This window comes from Bombina bombina, chromosome 2 (genome assembly GCF_027579735.1).
Source record: "Bombina bombina isolate aBomBom1 chromosome 2, aBomBom1.pri, whole genome shotgun sequence".
Classification (NCBI taxonomy): Eukaryota; Metazoa; Chordata; class Amphibia; order Anura; family Bombinatoridae; genus Bombina; species Bombina bombina.
Genome location: NC_069500.1, coordinates 1,201,700,170 through 1,201,719,771, shown reverse-complemented (window position 1 = coordinate 1,201,719,771; position 19,602 = coordinate 1,201,700,170). Strand labels below are relative to the sequence as shown.

General features: G+C 39.6%; 1 protein-coding gene across 5 annotated transcripts in view; it reads right to left on the bottom strand.

Annotated features, from left to right (window-relative positions):
- MTUS1 (microtubule associated scaffold protein 1) overlaps positions 1-19,602 on the bottom strand; it is a 938,324-nt gene that overhangs the window by 545,795 nt on the left and 372,927 nt on the right. The window contains exon 1 of one of the 5 annotated variants that reach the window (XM_053703916.1): positions 1,009-1,112. The exons of the other annotated variants lie outside the window; for them this stretch is intronic. Within the exon in view, the coding sequence (XP_053559891.1) occupies positions 1,009-1,069 (61 nt within the window). The 5' untranslated portion in view covers positions 1,070-1,112. Of the gene's footprint in view, positions 1-1,008; positions 1,113-19,602 lie in introns of those variants that run through there. 5 annotated transcript variants of the gene reach the window in all.

Here is a 19,602-nt window from a genome sequence, read left to right as displayed (position 1 = left end):
CTCCTCATTTGAAGTTCAGACCAAGTGCTATTGCATTGTCTTGTTATTGTGCATTTGTTAATTATGCAAATCTACTGTATTTGCTGGTCCTTTAAAACTAAGGTTTTATTATTTGTGTTCTCTAAGAACTTAACGTCACCCGTCAATGTAAATAAGCTAAATTGGTATTTTCCCCTTGGGGGAACACATTTAACCTTGCTATTCCAGTTTAGGAGAGAAACAAATAAAATAATAAAAACGCAGTTAGATTGACACATTGCCAGCTACCTAATATTTCTTGTAGACAGTGCCGAGGTATTCACTAGCATGTCTGCATGACAGCAGTAGGACCAGGTACATAGATCATGTCTGCATGACAGCAGTAGGACCAGGTACATAGATCATGTCTGCATGACAGCAGTAGGAGCAGGTACATAGATCATGTCTGCATGACAGCAGTAGGACCAGGTACATAGATCATGTCTGCATGACAGCAGTAGGAGCAGGTACATAGATCATGTCTGCATGACAGCAGTAGGAGCAGGTACATAGATCATGTCTGCATGACAGCAGTAGGAGCAGGTACATAGATCATGTCTGCATGACAGCAGTAGGAGCAGGTACATAGATCATGTCTGCATGACAGCAGTAGGACCAGGTACATAGATCATGTCTGCATGACAGCAGTAGGACCAGGTACATAGATCATGTCTGCATGACAGCAGTATGAGCAGGTACATAGATCATGTCTGCATGACAGCAGTAGGACCAAGTACATAGATCATGTCTGCAGGAAGTTGCTGCATATGACCACTTGCAAATAAATAATTCAATAGAATAGATTCAATTTAACCATTCCATTAGCAGCCGGGAGCACAATACAATATTAGTATTACACCTTATTTATTTGCGTAAGGAGCAGAATAAAACAAAAAAATGCTTAGGAAAGGAAAAATACCTTTTTTGCTCCATTTTTTAGTTCTTTTCTTAAAAATTTAAAAAAATAATAATGTAATTCTAGTGACCTACTTCTTTTCCCAGAAACCGAAGCCAACAAAGGAATTATGCAATAGCTGCAGGATGCCACCATCAGCAAGGTCAGTAAGGTAACATCATAGTGCTTTTCTGAGTCAGGCGGCAGGATTATTACAGAGGAATTGATGAAAGGATGTGAGGGAAAAGCACTGGCTGTGCAACTGCGGTGTCCGCCTGGCACTGTCATTTAAAAAGGAAGAATCACAACGAGATCAAAAAGAAGCCATGTTCACCTCCCTATGCTCCTCCTGTCAGCTCTCGATGAATTAGACTGGAAAGTAATCAGAGGCTCTGAGGCAATGGGCAGGGCCAATTAATCCAGCGTAGTAATCAGTGTGTAGGCTGCATAATCTTATACACATGGCTCAGTAGAATCTTTGTCTGAAAGGAGCATATTATGCAGCATAGTGCAAAATAGTGCTCAATTGTAGCAGAATGGCACAAAAAACAAACAGCACATTCATAGCTGGCATAAGGCTGCTTTCCTTACACTGCAGGGCATGTGGCATAAGTAAAAGACTAATTCACTATACTGAATAGAAGTTAACAAAAAAATAATAATTGGCAACATTCTCAACCAACCAAAGTAGAAAGTGAAAAAATATTCTTTACTTACACTTAGATTTCATTGCTAGCATGTAGCCTTATATGTGCATTTCATAATATGATCTTGTCATTATCAATAACATGGTAAACTAAAGATATAAGCCCAATCATTCTCAATCCTGTTAACCCCTCACTCTTAAAGGGACAGTGTACTTAAAGTATTTTTTTTAAAGTGATAGATAATCCCTTTATGGTGGAATAAGATTGATGTCAAAAAGACAAGTGTGTGTGATACTTATCTTTTTACATAAATTGTGACATACTAATACATAGCTACATTATCAAATACAATTATTTTTTAACTTATTTTTAGAATTACATTTCCAGTATGTGTCAAAAATAAATCACAGAATTCACTTCAGTAGTTGACTGGAATCTGTGATGGTATAAAACAAACACACAGAAGGGCGCCTCCTAGTGTAATAAAGTACAGATGGTGTAAAAATATGTGATAACGGATGTTCAGGTACTCACAAGTGTGTCAGCACTCACTCGTGCCTGAGGAAACAGCAAGCTAGCTGAAAAACTAGTTGCATTTTAATACACAGTGATATATGTATACACTGTGCTTTTAAAGACCATTGTTTTAATAAAAGTGATTTTAAAATTTATCACTTGACTGAGAGCCTGTCCATGTTTGTTTGCGGTTGGAGACTACAGCCTAGAATGAAACCTGTGGGAAAAGAACAGTTAGCTGGGACACTGTGAGATTCCAGTATGCACTACTAAGCATGAGTAAGTGCTGCCACACTTGAGTACCTGAACATCCGTTATCACATATTTGTACACCATTTGTACTTTATTACACTAGGAGGCGCCCTTCTGTGTGTTTGTTTTATACCATCACAGATTTCAGTTAACCTCTTCTATTTGGGAAGGAGCTGCCGTGAATTCAAGAATAAAAGACCATTGGAAGCAAGTCCAAACGGACAACACTTTTTTCAGTGATTGATTCACCTATGGACTGATGAGTTATATCATTTTGTATATTTTATCACACTATATATACACTATATTTTTGTTGTATTTTGTAATCTGTTGACATTATAGGAGTGATCTAGCACTATATATATTCTGTGTATATTAGCGCCCCCTTGAGTGGTGACAGAGTATTGTCATCAGGTTGGTTACACTTCAGTAGTTGGCCTGGGAAGTAGCTGCTCTTGCTTTCAATAAAATGTGGAGAAATGGCTGACAATCCCAGCGCACCAAAATCTCAAACTGTTTAACATTTATCATGTAACATACAACATGGCTTAACATGCCATAAGTGATTATTCTCATTTGCTTCATACAACACTATACAGAAGAAAATTAATTTTGATGTTTTAGTTTTCATGGTAGCAGCAAAAACTCAATGTAGCATGCTACAATAATGTACTAAGGAATATTGATTTTGATGATTTAATCACAGCTTTATATTAACAGCTTTTCTTCACATTTAATTGAAAGCTTACTAGCAACTGCTTCCCAAGCAAACTAGTGAAGTGAATGCTGTAACATCACAAGTCCTTTAGCAAAAACATAAATTATGCTTACCTGATAATTTTATTTCCATCGTGGGGAGGAGTAAGCATAATTTATGTTTTACATCTAAAGGGGAGGAGAGTCCATGGCTTCATTCATTACTTTTGGGAAAAATATACCCAAGCTTTAGAAGACACTGAATGAAACAGGGAGGGTAAAAGGCAAACCCTATAATGAGGGCACCACAGCCTGCAAGACCTTTCTCCCAAAAACAGCTTCCGCAGAAGCAAAACCGTCAAATTTGTAAAACTTTGTAAAAGTGTGTAAGGAGGACCAGGTAGCCACCTTACAAATCTGCTCCATAGAGGCCTCATTCTTGAAGGCCCAAGAAGAAGCCACAGCTCTAGTTGAATGAGCCGTAATCCTCTGAGGAGGCTTATGTCCCGCTGTCTCATAGGCTAAATGAATCAAACTCCTCAACCAAAAAGACAAAGTAGAAGAGGCCCTCTGCCCCTTGAGCTTCCCGGCATACACTACAAAGAGATGTAGACTGTCTAAAATCCTTTGAAGCCTGAAGATAGAACTTCAAGGCATGAACCACATCCAGATTATGAAGTAACCTCTCCTTAGAAGAAAAAGGATTAGGACACAAATAAGGAACAATTATTTCCTGATTGATGTTACAGTTAGACACCACCTTGGGAAGAAACCCCAAACTGGTGCGAAGAACCGCCTTATCCGCATGAAAAAAAACAGGTAAGGAGGCTCGAATCGCAAGGCAGCAAGCTCAGATACTCTGTGTCGATGCAATAGCCAACAGGAAGAGAACCTTCTAGGACAGAATCTTAATGTTAATGGAATGCATAGGCTCGAATGGAACCCTCTGTAATACCTTAAGGACTAAGTTTAAGATACATGGGGGAGCAGAGTGCCTAAAGACAGGCCTGATTCTAGACAGAACCTGAACGAAAGATTGAATGTCAGCAAGCTCAGCAAGTATCCTGTGCAACAGCACTGATAAAGCCGAAATCTGTCTCTTTAAGGAACTAGCGGCAAGACCCCTATCCAAACCCTCCTGGAGAAAGGACAGAATCCTTGATACTTTCACCTTGTGCCAAGGATATCAATGCTTCTCACACCAGGACAAGTAAGTCCTCCACACCTTATGGTAGATGTGACGAGTGACTGGCTTACTTGCGTGAACTAAAGAGTGTCAATCACACTTAGAGAAAAACCTCTGTTGGCTAAGGCTAAGCGTTCAATCTCCATGCAGTCAGCCTCAGAGAAACGAGATTTTGATGCTGAAAGGGACCCTGTTCCAGCAGATCCCTGCGACAGGGTAACCTCCATGGCGAAGAGGACGACATCCCCACCAGATCTGCAAACCACATCCTCCACGGCCACGATGGAGCAATCAGGATGGCCGAAGCTGGCTCCTGTTTGATGTGTGCCACTACACGAGGCAGAAGTGGTAACGGTGGAAAAATGTAAACTAGGTTGAATCCTCAAGGCACCGCTAAGGCATCTATCAGCTCTGCCTGGGGAACCCTCGATCTCAACCCGTATCGGGGTAACTTAGAATTGAGTCTGGACGCCATGAGATCTATCTCCGGCATTCCCCATCTGTGACAAATCTCCACAAACACTTCGGAATGAAGAGACCATTCCCCCGGATGAAAGGACTGTCTACTGAGAAAGTCCGCTACCCAGTTGTCCACACCTGGAATGTGGATCACTGAAAGCGAGCAGCTGTGGGACTCAGCCCACTCCAAAATCAGAGGCACCTCCCTCATTGCTAGGGAGCTCCTTGTACCCCCCTGATGGTTGATGTATGCCACCGAGATAATGTTGGTCTGGAATCTGATGAAGCCGAACGACCCCAGAGGAGGCCACGCCCTCAAAGCATTGTAAATTGTTTGAAGTTCCAGAATATTTAATCGGAAGGAGAGACTCCTCCCGGGTCCATCTTCCTTGTGCCACCCCAAACAGCTCCCCACCCCGCGAGACTTGCATCCGTGGTCACAATCTCCCAGGACGGTCTCAAGAAGGATGTCCCCAGGGACAGATGCTCCGGACGGATACACCAAGAGAGGGAGTCCCTGGTCCAAGCATCCATGGATATCCGCTGTGATAGATCTGAATGATCGCAGTTCCACTGTCGCAACATAAACAATTGAAGAGGTCCGATATGGAACCTGGCAAAAGGGATGGCGTCTATGCTGGAGACCATGAGCCCGATCATCTCCATACACTGAGTCACCGAAGGGCTTAAGGAGGACTGAAGGGCAAGACAGGTGGACGCAATCTTCCTGCGTCAATCTGAGAAATATTTTCATGGATATAAAGTCTATTATCGTGCCCAGGAACTCCACCCTGTTGCTGGGCACCAGGGAACTCTTTCCTGAGTTGATCTTCCAACCGTGAGATTGAAGCAAGAAAAGAGAAGTTCTCAAATGAGGCTGGACGGTGGCGCCTGGACTAGGATGTCGTCCAAATAGGGTGTCACAGCAATGCCCCTGGATCTGACGACTGCAAGTAGCGCCCCCAGAACCTCTGTGAAGACTCTCGGGGCCGTCGCCAGACCGAAAGGAAGAGCCAAAAACTTGAAGTGTTGGTCAAGAAACGCAAATCTTAGGAACTTGAAGTGGTCCCTGTAAATTGGAACATGAAGGTAAGCATCCTTCAAGTATATTGTCGTCATGAACTGCCCCTCTTGAACTAGGGGCAGAATCGATCTGATCGTTTCCATTTTGAATGATGGAACAGCCAGAAACTTGTTTAAACACTTTAGGTCCAGAATCAGAATTGGAACAACAAAGATTTGAATAGCGACCTAGACCTCTTTCTACTTGGGGTACTGGTACAATAACACCTAGCGAGGAGAGATCCCTCACACATTCTAGAAAGACCTCTCTCTTTTCCGGTCTTGAAGACAGGGTTGACTGGAGAAATGTGCCCCTGGGCAGATGGACCCTGAATCCTATCCTGTAATCCTGGGCGACAACCTCCAAAATCCAAGAGTCCTGAATGTTCTGCAACCAGGCTTTGGAGAAGAGACAATATGCCCCCTACTTGGTCCGGAGACCAGTCGGGGGGGCCACCCCTTCATGCCAATTTTATCTTGGTGGGCTTCTTGTTCTGCTTGGACTTGTTCCAAGACTGAGCAGGCTTCCAAATTCTCTTGGACTGATCCGCTTTTGAAGCAGGCTGCTGGCACTGGGCCTTGTCTGCATGAAAGGGCCGAAAAATAGATCCTTTAGGCTTAGCCTTCTTATCCTGCGGAAGGAAAGCTCCCTTGCCTCCCGTAACTGTGGATATGATCAAATCCAATCCTGGACCGAACAGAATCTTTCCTTGAAAAGGCAGAGACAACAGTCTCGACTTAGAGGTTGTTAGAATATGTATAGCAATACTGATGCCATTTTGTCTTTAGTCATCCATTTTGGTTAAAAATGGTTTATTACAAGCTTATTATAACAGCTTATTATGTTGTGAGAAAATATGTTTATGTTCTAAGCTTAACACGTTATCTCAATAATTGGTCCAACGGCCTTGCTATGTGCTGGGCGATGCGTCCAGGTATACTTTTATCTAACACTCATCGCTTATTAAAAATAATATTCTTTTTACTCAATTATATTTTAATAAGCTTCTTTTGTTCTAAGCAATACTGTGTAAGATGATGTAACTATGAGTACGTCATTGTTTAACCCTATATGCAGAACCATTGTCTATAAAAGTATTGTACGCCTTATAATAAACAGACAGTGATTAGATTTTTCTTGCTGCGTGTCTGATTTCTGTTCCCGAGACCACTCGTCAGGTAACCCATTCAGTTCCAGGTGAAGGTGTAGAATACTGCTAAGTGATACCCCCCTTAAGATAAGGCCTAATAGAGGTCATGTCCGCAAACCAAGACTTTAGCCACAGAGGCATGCAAGCTAAAAAACATAATTTATGTAAGAAATTACCTGATAAATTCATTTCTTTCATATTAGCAAGAGTCCATGAGCTAGTGACGTATGGGATATACATTCCTACCAGGAGGGGCAAAGTTTCCCAAACCTTAAAATGCCTATAAATACACCCCTCACCACACCCACAATTCAGTTTAACGAATAGCCAAGAAGTGGGGTGATAAAAAAGGAGCGAAAGCATCAAAAAAATAAGGAATTGGAATAATTGTGCTTTATACAAAAAATCATAACCACCACAAAAAAGGGTGGGCCTCATGGACTCTTGCTAATATGAAAGAAATGAATTTATCAGGTAAGTTCTTACATAAATTATGTTTTCTTTCATGTAATTAGCAAGAGTCCATGAGCTAGTGACGTATGGGATAATAAATACCCAAGATGTGGAACTTCCACGCAAGAGTCACTAGAGAGGGAGGGATAAAATAAAGACAGCCAATTCCGCTGAAAAATTAATCCACTACCCAAATCAAAAAAAAATTTAATTTTTATAATGAAAAAAACTGAAAATATAAGCAGAAGAATCAAACTGAAACAGCTGCCTGAAGTACCATTCTACCAAAACTGCTTCTAAAGAGAAAACATCAAAATGGTAGAACATAGTAAAAGTAAGCAAAGAAGACCAAGTCATTGCTTTGCAAATCTGATCAACAGAAGCTTCATTCTTAAAAAGCCCAGGAAGTAGAAACTTACCTAGTAGAATGAGCCATAATCCTCCGAGGCGGGAATCCACCCGACTCCAAATAAGCATGATGAATCAAAAGTTTAAGCAAGATGCCAAATAAATGGCAGAAGCCTTTTGACCTTCCTAACACCAGAAAAGATAACAAATAGACTAGAAGACTATCTGAAATCTGAATAGCTTCAACATAAGATTTCAAAACTCTTACCATATCCAAAGAATGTAAGAATCTTAACAAAGAAGTCTTAGTAAAAGACAATAATTCCTCCCTAATGTTGATAGAAATCACAACTTTAGGTAAAAATTTAAATGAGGATAGCAAAAACCACCTTATCCTGATGAAAAAAATCAGAAAAAGGAGACTCACAAGAACAGATAATTAAAAATTGTTCTAGCTGAAGAGATGTCTAAAAAGAACAATACTTTCCATGAAAGTAAATAATGTCTAGAGAAAACATATGCTCAAATAGAAGAGCCTGTAAAGCCTTTAGAACCAAATTAAAACTCCAAGGAGGAGAAATTGGCTTAATGACAGGTTTGAAAAGAACCAAAGCCTGAACAAAATAACGAATAACAGGAAGGAACACTGCCTTACCCTGATGAAAAATCAGAAAAGGAGATCCACAAGAGCAGAAAACTCAGAAACTCTTCTAGCAGAAGAGATAACCAAAAGGAACAATACTTTCCAAGAAAGTAATTTTAATGTCCAGAGAACGCAAAGGTTCAAACGGAGGAGCCTGTAAAGCCCTCAGTACCAAATTGAGACTCCAAGGAGGAGATATTGACTTAATGACAGGCTTGATACAAACCAAAGCCTGTACAAAACAATGAATATCAGAATGAATAGCAATCTTTCTGTGAAAAAGAACAGAAAGAGTAGAGATTTGTCCTTTCAAATAACTTGCAGACAAAACCAACCTGAAAAATTGTAAAATTCTAGGAATTCTAAAAGAATGCCAAAAGAATTTATGAGAAGAACACCAAGAAATGAAAGTCTTCCAAACTCGATAATAAATCTTTCTAGAGACAGATTTACAAACCTGTAACATAGTATTAATCACTGAGTCAGAGAAACCTCTATGACTAAGAATCAAACGTTCAATCTCCATATCTTCAAATTAAATTATTTGAGATCCTGATGGAAAAATGGGCCTTGAGATAAAAGGTCTGGTCTTAACGGAAATGTCCAAGGTTGTCAAACTGGCCATCCGAAAGAGATCCACATACCAAAACCTGTGAGGCCATGCTGGAACCACCAGCAGTACAAACGAATGCTCCTTTAGAATTTTTGAAGAACTAGAGGCGGAAGATATAGACAGAATGATAATTCCAAGGAAGTGTCAATGCATACGCTACTTCCGCCTGAGGATCCCCGGACCTGAAATAGGCCCCTGGGAAATTCCTTGTTAAGACGAGAGGCCAACAGATCTATTTCTGGAAGCCCTCACATCTGAAAAATTGAAAAACATATCTGGGTAAAGACCATTCTCCCGGATGTAAAGCTTGATTAACAGAGATAATCCGCTTCCCAAACGTCTATACCTGGGAAAAGGACCCCAGAATTTAGATAGGAGCTGGATTTAGCCCAAGCAAATATCCGAGATACTTTCTAAAGACTGATAGTCACACCCTGATGATTGACATACACCACAGATGTGATAAAGTCTGAAAAAAACAATAAACGTCTCTTCTTCAAAAGAAACCAACTGAAGAACTCTGGGAATGCACGGAGTTCCAAAATATCAAATGGTAATCTCGCCTCCTGAGATTTCCAAACCCCTTGTGCTGACAGAGAACCTCAGACAGCCTCCCAACCTAAAAGACTCGCATCTATAGAGATCATGGTCCAGGTTGAAAGAATCAAAGAGACCTGTAGAACTAAATGATGGTGATCTTAACCACCGAATCAAAGATAGATAAACATAGAATTCGAAGTTTAAAAAGTGAAATCCTAGAATCCCTGCACCATTATGCAGCATAAAAAACTGGAAAGGTTTTCTATGAAAATGAGCAAAGGAAAATGAATCCAATGCTGCAGCCATAAGACCTAAATTTCCATGCATATATAGCAACTGAAGGAAATAGAGACTGAAGGTACCGACAGACGGAACCCAATAAGAAAAAAATCACTTATCTGTTAGAGACAAAGACAGTGACACAATCTATCTGGAAACCTAAAAAAGGTGACCCTTGTGTGAGGAATCAAGAGCTTTTGATAAAAAGATCCTCTAACCATGTCTTGAAAAAACAAAATTGAATCATATGAGATTCCGTAGTCTCAGAAAATAAAAATAATCTGAATGAAAACAGAAATGAAGATATGCATCTATCGTATCTAATGAAAACAAATAATGATATCACTAACCAAAAAAAGTCAGAATAGACCATATAAATACCAATCTAAAAGATGGTACATTTATATAATAAAAAGATTTTCTATCTTTGGAACAATGAATAGTTTGAATAAAACCCCAAAACCCAGATCCTAAAAATGGAACTGGAATAAATACCCCAGAAGATTCCAGATCTGAGCAGCGCTTGATCCTCAACAGGTGATCAACCACACTTCAACATTACCCAAAATATATGGGACTGAAACACATTAAGGAAAGTGTTAGCCTTACTGGAATAGCTGGAATATAATAGAGAGAAAAAGACTTCTCACAGACTGTTTTACTTCAAATTTTATTTTGTACCCAAAATCTAAGAATTTTGGACCGAATAGAACCAAAAAAAAACTTCTAAATAAAAACATGTTACTTGGGTAAGAATTTAGAATTTTGTTCTTTAGTAAGAACAACCAAACTAAAATAAGCTTAAAGTTTTAGTCTAAGAACTTAATCTTGAAGCCCAGAGTAACAGTTAAGAATTGAATCCAATATGAATCAAATAATTGATTATCTTGGAAAAAAAGAAAACAGAATTTATGTTTACCTGATAAATTACTTTCTCCAACGGTGTGTCCGGTCCACGGCGTCATCCTTACTTGTGGGATATTCTCTTCCCCAACAGGAAATGGCAAAGAGCCCAGCAAAGCTGGTCACATGATCCCTCCTAGGCTCCGCCTACCCCAGTCATTCGACCGACGTTAAGGAGGAATATTTGCATAGGAGAAACCATATGTTACCGTGGTGACTGTAGTTAAAGAAAATAAATTATCAGACCTGATTAAAAAAACCAGGGCGGGCCGTGGACCGGACACACCGTTGGAGAAAGTAATTTATCAGGTAAACATAAATTCTGTTTTCTCCAACATAGGTGTGTCCGGTCCACGGCGTCATCCTTACTTGTGGGAACCAATACCAAAGCTTTAGGACACGGATGAAGGGAGGGAGCAAATCAGGTCACCTAAATGGAAGGCACCACGGCTTGCAAAACCTTTCTCCCAAAAATAGCCTCAGAAGAAGCAAAAGTATCAAATTTGTAAAATTTAGAAAAAGTGTGCAGTGAAGACCAAGTCGCTGCCTTACATATCTGATCAACAGAAGCCTCGTTCTTGAAGGCCCATGTGGAAGCCACAGCCCTAGTGGAGTGAGCTGTGATTCTTTCAGGAGGCTGCCGTCCGGCAGTCTCATATTCTAAAACAGAGCAGTCGCGCTTTCGCTGATAAGTGGGCATATTGGCTAAAATGTTTTTGATAGAATTATCCATTACAGCCGTTAAATGTTGCATAGTAAGGAATATTGGCGCACTAGATGTACTAGGGGCCTCCTGTATGGGCAAGACTGGTGTAGACGAAGGAGGGGATGATGCAGTACCATGCTTACTCCCCTCACTTGAGGAATCATCTTGGGCATCATTTTTACTAAATTTTTTTTTATGACATAAAATACATATAGTTAAATGAGAAGGAACCTTGGTTTCCCCACAGTCAGAACACAATCTATCTGGTAGTTCAGACATGTTAAACAGGCATAAACTTGATAACAAAGCACAAAAAACGTTTTAAAATAAAACCGTTACTGTCACTTTAAATTTTAAACTAAACACACTTTATTATTGCAATTGCGAAAAAGTATGAAGGAATTGTTCAAAATTCACCAAAATTTCACCACAGTGTCTTAAAGCCTTAAAAGTATTGCACACCAAATTTGGAAGCTTTAACCCTTAAAATAACGGAACCGGAGCCGTTTTTATATTTAACCCCTTTACAGTCCCTGGAATCTGCTTTGCTGAGACCCAACCAAGCCCAAAGGGGAATACGATACCAAATGATGCCTTCAGAAAGACTTTTCTATGTATCAGAGCTCCACACACATGCAGCTGCATGCCATGCTGTCCTCAAAAACAAGTGCGCCATACCGGCGCGAAAATGAGGCTCTGACTATGATTAGGGAAAGCCCCTAAAGAATAAGGTGTCTAAAACAGTGCCTGCCGATATAATCATATCAAAATACCCAGAATAAATGATTCCTCAAGGCTAAATATGTGTTAATAATGAATCGATTTAGCCCAGAAAAAGTCTACAGTCTTAATAAGCCCTTGTGAAGCCCTTATTTACTATCTTAATAAACATGGCTTACCGGATCCCATAGGGAAAATGACAGCTTCCAGCATTACATCGTCTTGTTAGAATGTGTCATACCTCAAGCAGTAAGAGACTGCACACTGTTCCCCCAACTGAAGTTAATTGCTCTCAACAGTCCTGTGTGGAACAGCCATGGATTTTAGTTACGGTGCTAAAATCATTTTCCTCATACAAACAGAAATCTTCATCTCTTTTCTGTTTCTGAGTAAATAGTACATACCAGCACTATTTTAAAATAACAAACTCTTGATTGAATAATAAAAACTACAGTTAAACACTAAAAAACTCTAAGCCATCTCCGTGGAGATGTTGCCTGTACAACGGCAAAGAGAATGACTGGGGTAGGCGGAGCCTAGGAGGGATCATGTGACCAGCTTTGCTGGGCTCTTTGCCATTTCCTGTTGGGGAAGAGAATATCCCACAAGTAAGGATGACGCCGTGGACCGGACACACCTATGTTGGAGAAATAAGGATTTTTTAGAAATCACAAAATTTCTTCTAGCTAAAAACAGCTAAAGACATAGATTAAACCTCATTTATGAAAATATTCAATAAAAATGAAGAAACAAATAAAATTATTAGCATGTTAATCCAGTTAAGGGACCAGAACACACCGGACTTGCATAAACAAAAATGCAAGACAACAAGACAAATGCAACAGCACCCAGTCTGAACCTCAAATGAGCAGTAGACTTTGTCCCTTAACAATGCTAAATAATACATAATCTGATACTTGATCTTTAAAGTAAACAGAAAAAATGGAGCAAAAGCAACATCATCCAAATAAATTACAGGTCCAAGAAAAGTACCTGAAAATAAAAAAATTTCCTTAAATAGGATACAACCATTTAAAAAGAAAATAAATACTATTTTGCTATAGAAACAATAGCATAATTTAGCAGGAGTAGAGATAGCCCCATTAAATTGGAGAACCCTCAAAATTTAATTTAACTGCCGGCAAAGAATATAATTTAAAACCTTTGAAGAAAATTGTCAGCCTATTCCATTCCCTAGTATGAAGGAATGGAAAAAAACCTCTGAAGACACAGAAGATAAAATAAGCAGAAATAAAATGTTAGCTAGTTTTGAAAAAGAACTAGTTACCTCAATATCCAAAATAATCAACACCTTTTCAACAAAAAACAAATGTACTCTAATAAAAAATAAAAAAGTAGATTTGTTAGTGTCAATATCTGATGAAGAAAAGTTCTGAAAGAGAAAAAACATAATCAGAGAAGGATAATTCAGTATGTTGTTGGTGATTTGAAACTTCATCAAAAAGAAGTTTGAAAAAGACCTAAAAAATTTTTAATAGAAGGCGCAAAGTCAGACAAAGCCTTAACCTAGAATCAGAAAAATATTCTTATAAATTTTCTAAGTATATCTTGTACATAAGATGTAAAAAGAAAAGCAATACATAAAGCATAAATACTAATGGATTCTGCATGTAAAAGTTTATCATGATAACTTATTACAAACCATAGCTAAAGATAAAGATTCATAACATTTAAAATAAATGAACTTAGCTTTGGTAGGACTTCTTAGTCAACAGGAATCCCTCAGTATGTTCTGATCCAGGAATAATTTATGGAAAATCTTGCAATATGTAATAGAAAAAAACAACATATAAAGCAAAATTATCAAATTCCTTAAATGACAGTTTCAGGAATGGGGAAAAATGCAAAACAAACAAGCCTCTAGCAACCAGAAGCAACAAAAAAGTGAGACTTAAATAATGTGAAAAAAAGTGGCGCCAAGTATGGCGCCCACATTTTTTGGCGCCAAGTATGACGCCCACATTTTTTGGCCCCAAGTATGACGCCCACATTTTTTGGCGCAAAAGAACGTCTGTAACACACATGCGTCAAATGACGCAACCACGTGTAAACTTCCGGCGTCAACTATGGCGCCGGAAATGACAAAATTTTGCGCCAAAAAAGTTTGCGCCAAGAATGACGCAATAAATTGAAGCATTTTCTGCCACCGCGAGCCTAACAGCCCGCAAGGAAAAAAGTCAATTAGAAAATTTCTTTAAGGTAAGAAAAAATATTTTATTCATATGCATTTTCCCAAATAATGAAACTGACAGTCTGAAAGAAGGAATACTGATTATCCTGAATCATGGCAAATATAAGTTTAAAGACATATATTTAGAACTTTACGTATAAAGTGCCCAACCATAGCTTAGAGTGTCACAAAAAATAAGACTTACTTACCCCAGGACACTCATCTACATATAGCAGATAGCCAAACCAGTACTGAAACGAGAATCAGCAGAGGTAATGGTATATATAAGAGTATATCGTCGATCTGAAAAGGGAGGTAAGAGATGAATCTCTACGACCGATAACAGAGAACCTATGAAATAGATCCCGTAGAAGGAGACCATTGAATTCAAATAGGCAATACTCTCTTCACATCCCTCTGACATTCACTGCACGCTGAGAGGAAAACCGGGCTCCAGCCTGCTGTGAAGCGCATATCAATGTAGAATCTAGCACAAACTTAATTCACCACCTCCACGGGAGGCAAAGTTTGTAAAAACTGAATTGTGGGTGTGGTGAGGGGTGTATTTATAGGCATTTTAAGGTTTGGGAAACTTTGCCCCTCCTGGTAGGAATGTATATCCCATACGTCACTAGCTCATGGACTCTTGCTAATTACATGAAAGAAAGGAGAATCCTGAAACCTTTGCATTCAGGCGAATAATTTGCATATTGGCATCACAAATGAAAGAATTGGCGACCCTCGACGCCTTAATCTTATTCTGTATCTTGTCAATGAAAGTCTCCCTCTCGACCATATCACACAGGGATTCACACCAATTTGTTGCTCCGGCAACCGCAGCACAGCCGCTGCCGGTTGAAAAACAAACCCCATTTCTGAAAGATCTTCCTTAACATGTTTTCCAACTTTTTATCCATGGGCTGTTTAAATGACGAACTATCCTCAAGAGGAATAGCTGTCCGCTTCGTGAGCGTGGAAATAGCACCATCCACCTTAGAGACAGTCCCCCACAGCTCGAGCTGATAGTCCGGGACAGGGAACAGCTTCTTAAAGGGACAGTCTAGTCCAAAAAAAAAAAGATGATTCAGATAGGGCATGTAATTTTAAACAATTTTCCAATTTACTTTTTTCACCACATTTTCTTTGTTCTCTTGGTATTCTTAGTTGAAAGCTTAACTTAGGAGGTTCATATGCTAATTTTTTAGACCTTGAAGGCCGCCTCTTAAGAATCCATTTTAACAGGTTTTTCACCACTAGAGGGTGTTAGTTCATGTTTTTCATATAGATAACACTGTGCTCGTGCACGTGAAATTACCTGGGAGCCATCACTGATTGGCTAAACTGCAAGTCTGTCAAAAGAACAAATAAAGGGGCAGTCTGCAGAGGCTTAGATACAAGATAATCACAGAGGTAAAAAATATATAAATATAACTGTTGGCTGTGCAAAACTAGGGAATGGGTAAACGAGGGATTATTTATCTATTAAAACAACAACAATTCTGGTGTAGACTGTCTCTTTAAAGCAGGGGAAAATGAAGAACCTAATCGCTCCCATTCATTAATAGGAACCCTGTCCTCATATACCTTATCAAGCTTAGGAATCTAAGGTTCCTCCGGAAGCTTTGGTTCCGGAACCTCCAGAGTAGCAAGCACTTGCTTCAGCAAAAAGCGCAAATTATCTATGCTAAACCGCAGCCAGAGGTTGAGATGACACGGACTCTGACCCATAAGGAGCCTCCTCAGAAGAATCGGAGTGGGCTTCGTCATCGTATAATGCCTCTGATATTTCCATAGGCGTAGACAACCCCTGGGCCGGACCGTCATGATACGCCCTACGCTTGAGCTTAGCAGAACTTAAGATACTGCCGTTTGCAGTTGATCCGCAAAATCTGACGGCGAACAAATTTATCCCGTAGGAGTAATGGTTGGACCCTGAATCGCTGCATGTGCACTCTGAGATGAAAGCAGGGAACACACCTCACGGGACGGGGAACCCTCAGAGGTGGACGGCTCAGAAGTACTAGACATCCCTTTATTTTTAGATGTCAAAACATTATCAAGCCATGTGGAACATAGTTGAGCAGGCTGATCTACAAGAACTTCCTCACAATAAACACAGGAATGAGACTTTGTTAAAGAGGGAGTACCCTCTAAAGTGTCAGTCCTCCATAGCTTGCGCTTTTATTATGGACTAGATTAACTTAATAAAAAGGTACCTTTATATTTCAATGGCCGGGACACTCACCACCTCCTATGACCCGGACTACAGAACCCGCTTCGTCTCCTGTGCCACAGATCAACAAAGGAAGAGGAGACTGCCACCTCTGTCACATGGGATGCCTCGCAGGACCGCCCCTGCACTAAGGAGAAAACGCACCAAAACCTTCCACACAAACACTCCCGGAAGTCAACCTAAAAGTTCCACCATTGCCAGAGCTTCATCTCGCACATAACGCAGCAATCACACAAATAATATGTATAAACCTCCCTGTTCAATAATCCCCTTACAAGGAATATTAACCCTTGAATCCATAAGATAAAAGGCGCCACACTGTGACCCTGTCTTCTGTGTCATCATTATGTATAAAAAATGAAACAATCTTACCAGAATCTATGCCGTGAAAGAGGAACATGGCCCTTCAAGAGTGACAGGTAGAAGAAACGCTCCTGACATGGACTTGAGTGCAGAAAGCAGTCAGCGAAACTAGTCAACGCTGATTGTTTCTGGAGCTGTTAATATGAGTCGGGATGGTTTTGCAGAAAGACTCTACCTGCATCTCTGAACTCTTTCACACAGGCTTTCACTGAGAGGCTGACAGGACTACTTAAAATTCCAGTCCCATTCCGAAGAGTACTACCCTCCATAAGAGGCTACTCCAAATCTTCAGCACTTCTCTGCCATCCTCCTCTGATGAAAGGCAAAGAATGACTGGGGGATGAGGGGAGTGGGGGAGGTATTTAAACCTTTAGCTGGGGTGTCTTTGCCTCCTCCTGGTGGCCAGGTTCTTTATTCTCTAAAGTAATGAAAGACGTGGACTCTTCCAAAAGAAAAAAAATCATTGTAGTTCCAAAAAACAAGTGAAATAAAAAAATAAAACATTGTACTTCTAAATAACAAAGGAATTGTATTTGCAAATGAGATTTGTATTCTTTTTCACACAAAATATATATATATATATATATATATACATATATATATATACATATATACATATATACATATATACATATATACACATACATATATATACATACATATATATACATACATATATATACATACATATATACACATACATATATACACATACATATATATACATACATATATATACATACATATATATACATACATATATATACATACATATACATACATACATATATATACATACATATACATACATATACATATACACACACACACACTCATATTTAGATTTGTATTCGTATGTCACAATGATATAGAATCACACAAGCTTGCTTTTTTGACAGCAATTTTATTCCATACTTTATTACCCATTCCCTAGTTTTGCATAACCAACACTTTTCTATTTATACTTTTTACCCCCGATTACCTTGTATTTAAGTCTCAGCAGACTGCCCACTTATCTCACTGCTATTTAGACTTGCATTTTAGAAAATTAGTGCTGGCTCATGAATAACTCAACAGGAGTGACCACAATGTTATCTACAAGGCACACGTGAACTAGCAGTGTCAATGTGAAAAGCTATCAAAAGAATGCACTGAGAAGAGGTGGTCTGTAGTGGCTTAGAGACTTAAAGGTTATAAAGTATATTAAATATACAACTATTTTGGCTGTGCAAAGCTGGGGAATGGGTAGTAAAGGCGTTATCCATCTTTCCAAAAATATAAAAATTTGGGAGTAGACTGTCCCTTTAAAGCAAGCATAGCTATTTTTTAAATGTAAGTTTTTTTTCTTCATAACACATGGAAAGCATACCAGATGGAGGACTGAGTGTCCTTTATGGGAGCTTAAGACGTGGTACACTTGAACTTGAGAAGGATAGATATCAAGATAACTGGTTTTCAAACCTGTCCTTGGGCCTCCGTAACAGGCCACATTTTGAGGATATCTTAACTAGAGCACAGGGGAAACAATCAGCTGACTAGTAAACATGGTTATTTTACCTGCTCTCATCCAAGGTAATCCTGAAAACCTGGCCTATTGGGGAGGCCTGAGGAGAGGTTTGAAAACCAGTGATCTAGATCTATATTTATATAATAGAAACCATGCATTTTTATTTTCATTTTCCCTCATACTTTAAGACAACATAAAAAAAAAAAATATTCCTAACGGTGTGGGCATGTAGCATCACTTCTGCACTCTGTGATCCAACGCGGTTTAAACTATCCTTTAAAGGGTCATAATAGCCAAATGTTTAAACACTTGAAAACAGAATTTATGTTTACCTGATAAATTACTTTCTCCAACGGTGTGTCCGGTCCACGGCGTCATCCTTACTTGTGGGATATTCTCTTCCCCAACAGGAAATGGCAAAGAGCCCAGCAAAGCTGGTCACATGATCCCTCCTAGGCTCCGCCTACCCCAGTCATTCGACCGACGTTAAGGAGGAATATTTGCATAGGAGAAACCATATGAAACCGTGGTGACTGTAGTTAAAGAAAATAAATTATCAGACCTGATTAAAAAACCAGGGCGGGCCGTGGACCGGACACACCGTTGGAGAAAGTAATTTATCAGGTAAACATAAATTCTGTTTTCTCCAACATAGGTGTGTCCGGTCCACGGCGTCATCCTTACTTGTGGGAACCAATACCAAAGCTTTAGGACACGGATGATGGGAGGGAGCAAATCAGGTCACCTAGATGGAAGGCACCACGGCTTGCAAAACCTTTCTCCCAAAAATAGCCTCAGAAGAAGCAAAAGTATCAAACTTGTAAAATTTGGTAAAAGTGTGCAGTGAAGACCAAGTCGCTGCCCTACATATCTGATCAACAGAAGCCTCGTTCTTGAAGGCCCATGTGGAAGCCACAGCCCTAGTGGAATGAGCTGTGATTCTTTCGGGAGGCTGCCGTCCGGCAGTCTCGTAAGCCAATCTGATGATGCTTTTAATCCAAAAAGAGAGAGAGGTAGAAGTTGCTTTTTGACCTCTCCTTTTACCGGAATAAACAACAAACAAGGAAGATGTTTGTCTAAAATCCTTTGTAGCATCTAAATAGAATTTTAGAGCGCGAACAACATCCAAATTGTGCAACAAACGTTCCTTCTTCGAAACTGGTTTCGGACACAGAGAAGGTACGATAATCTCCTGGTTAATGTTTTTGTTAGAAACAACTT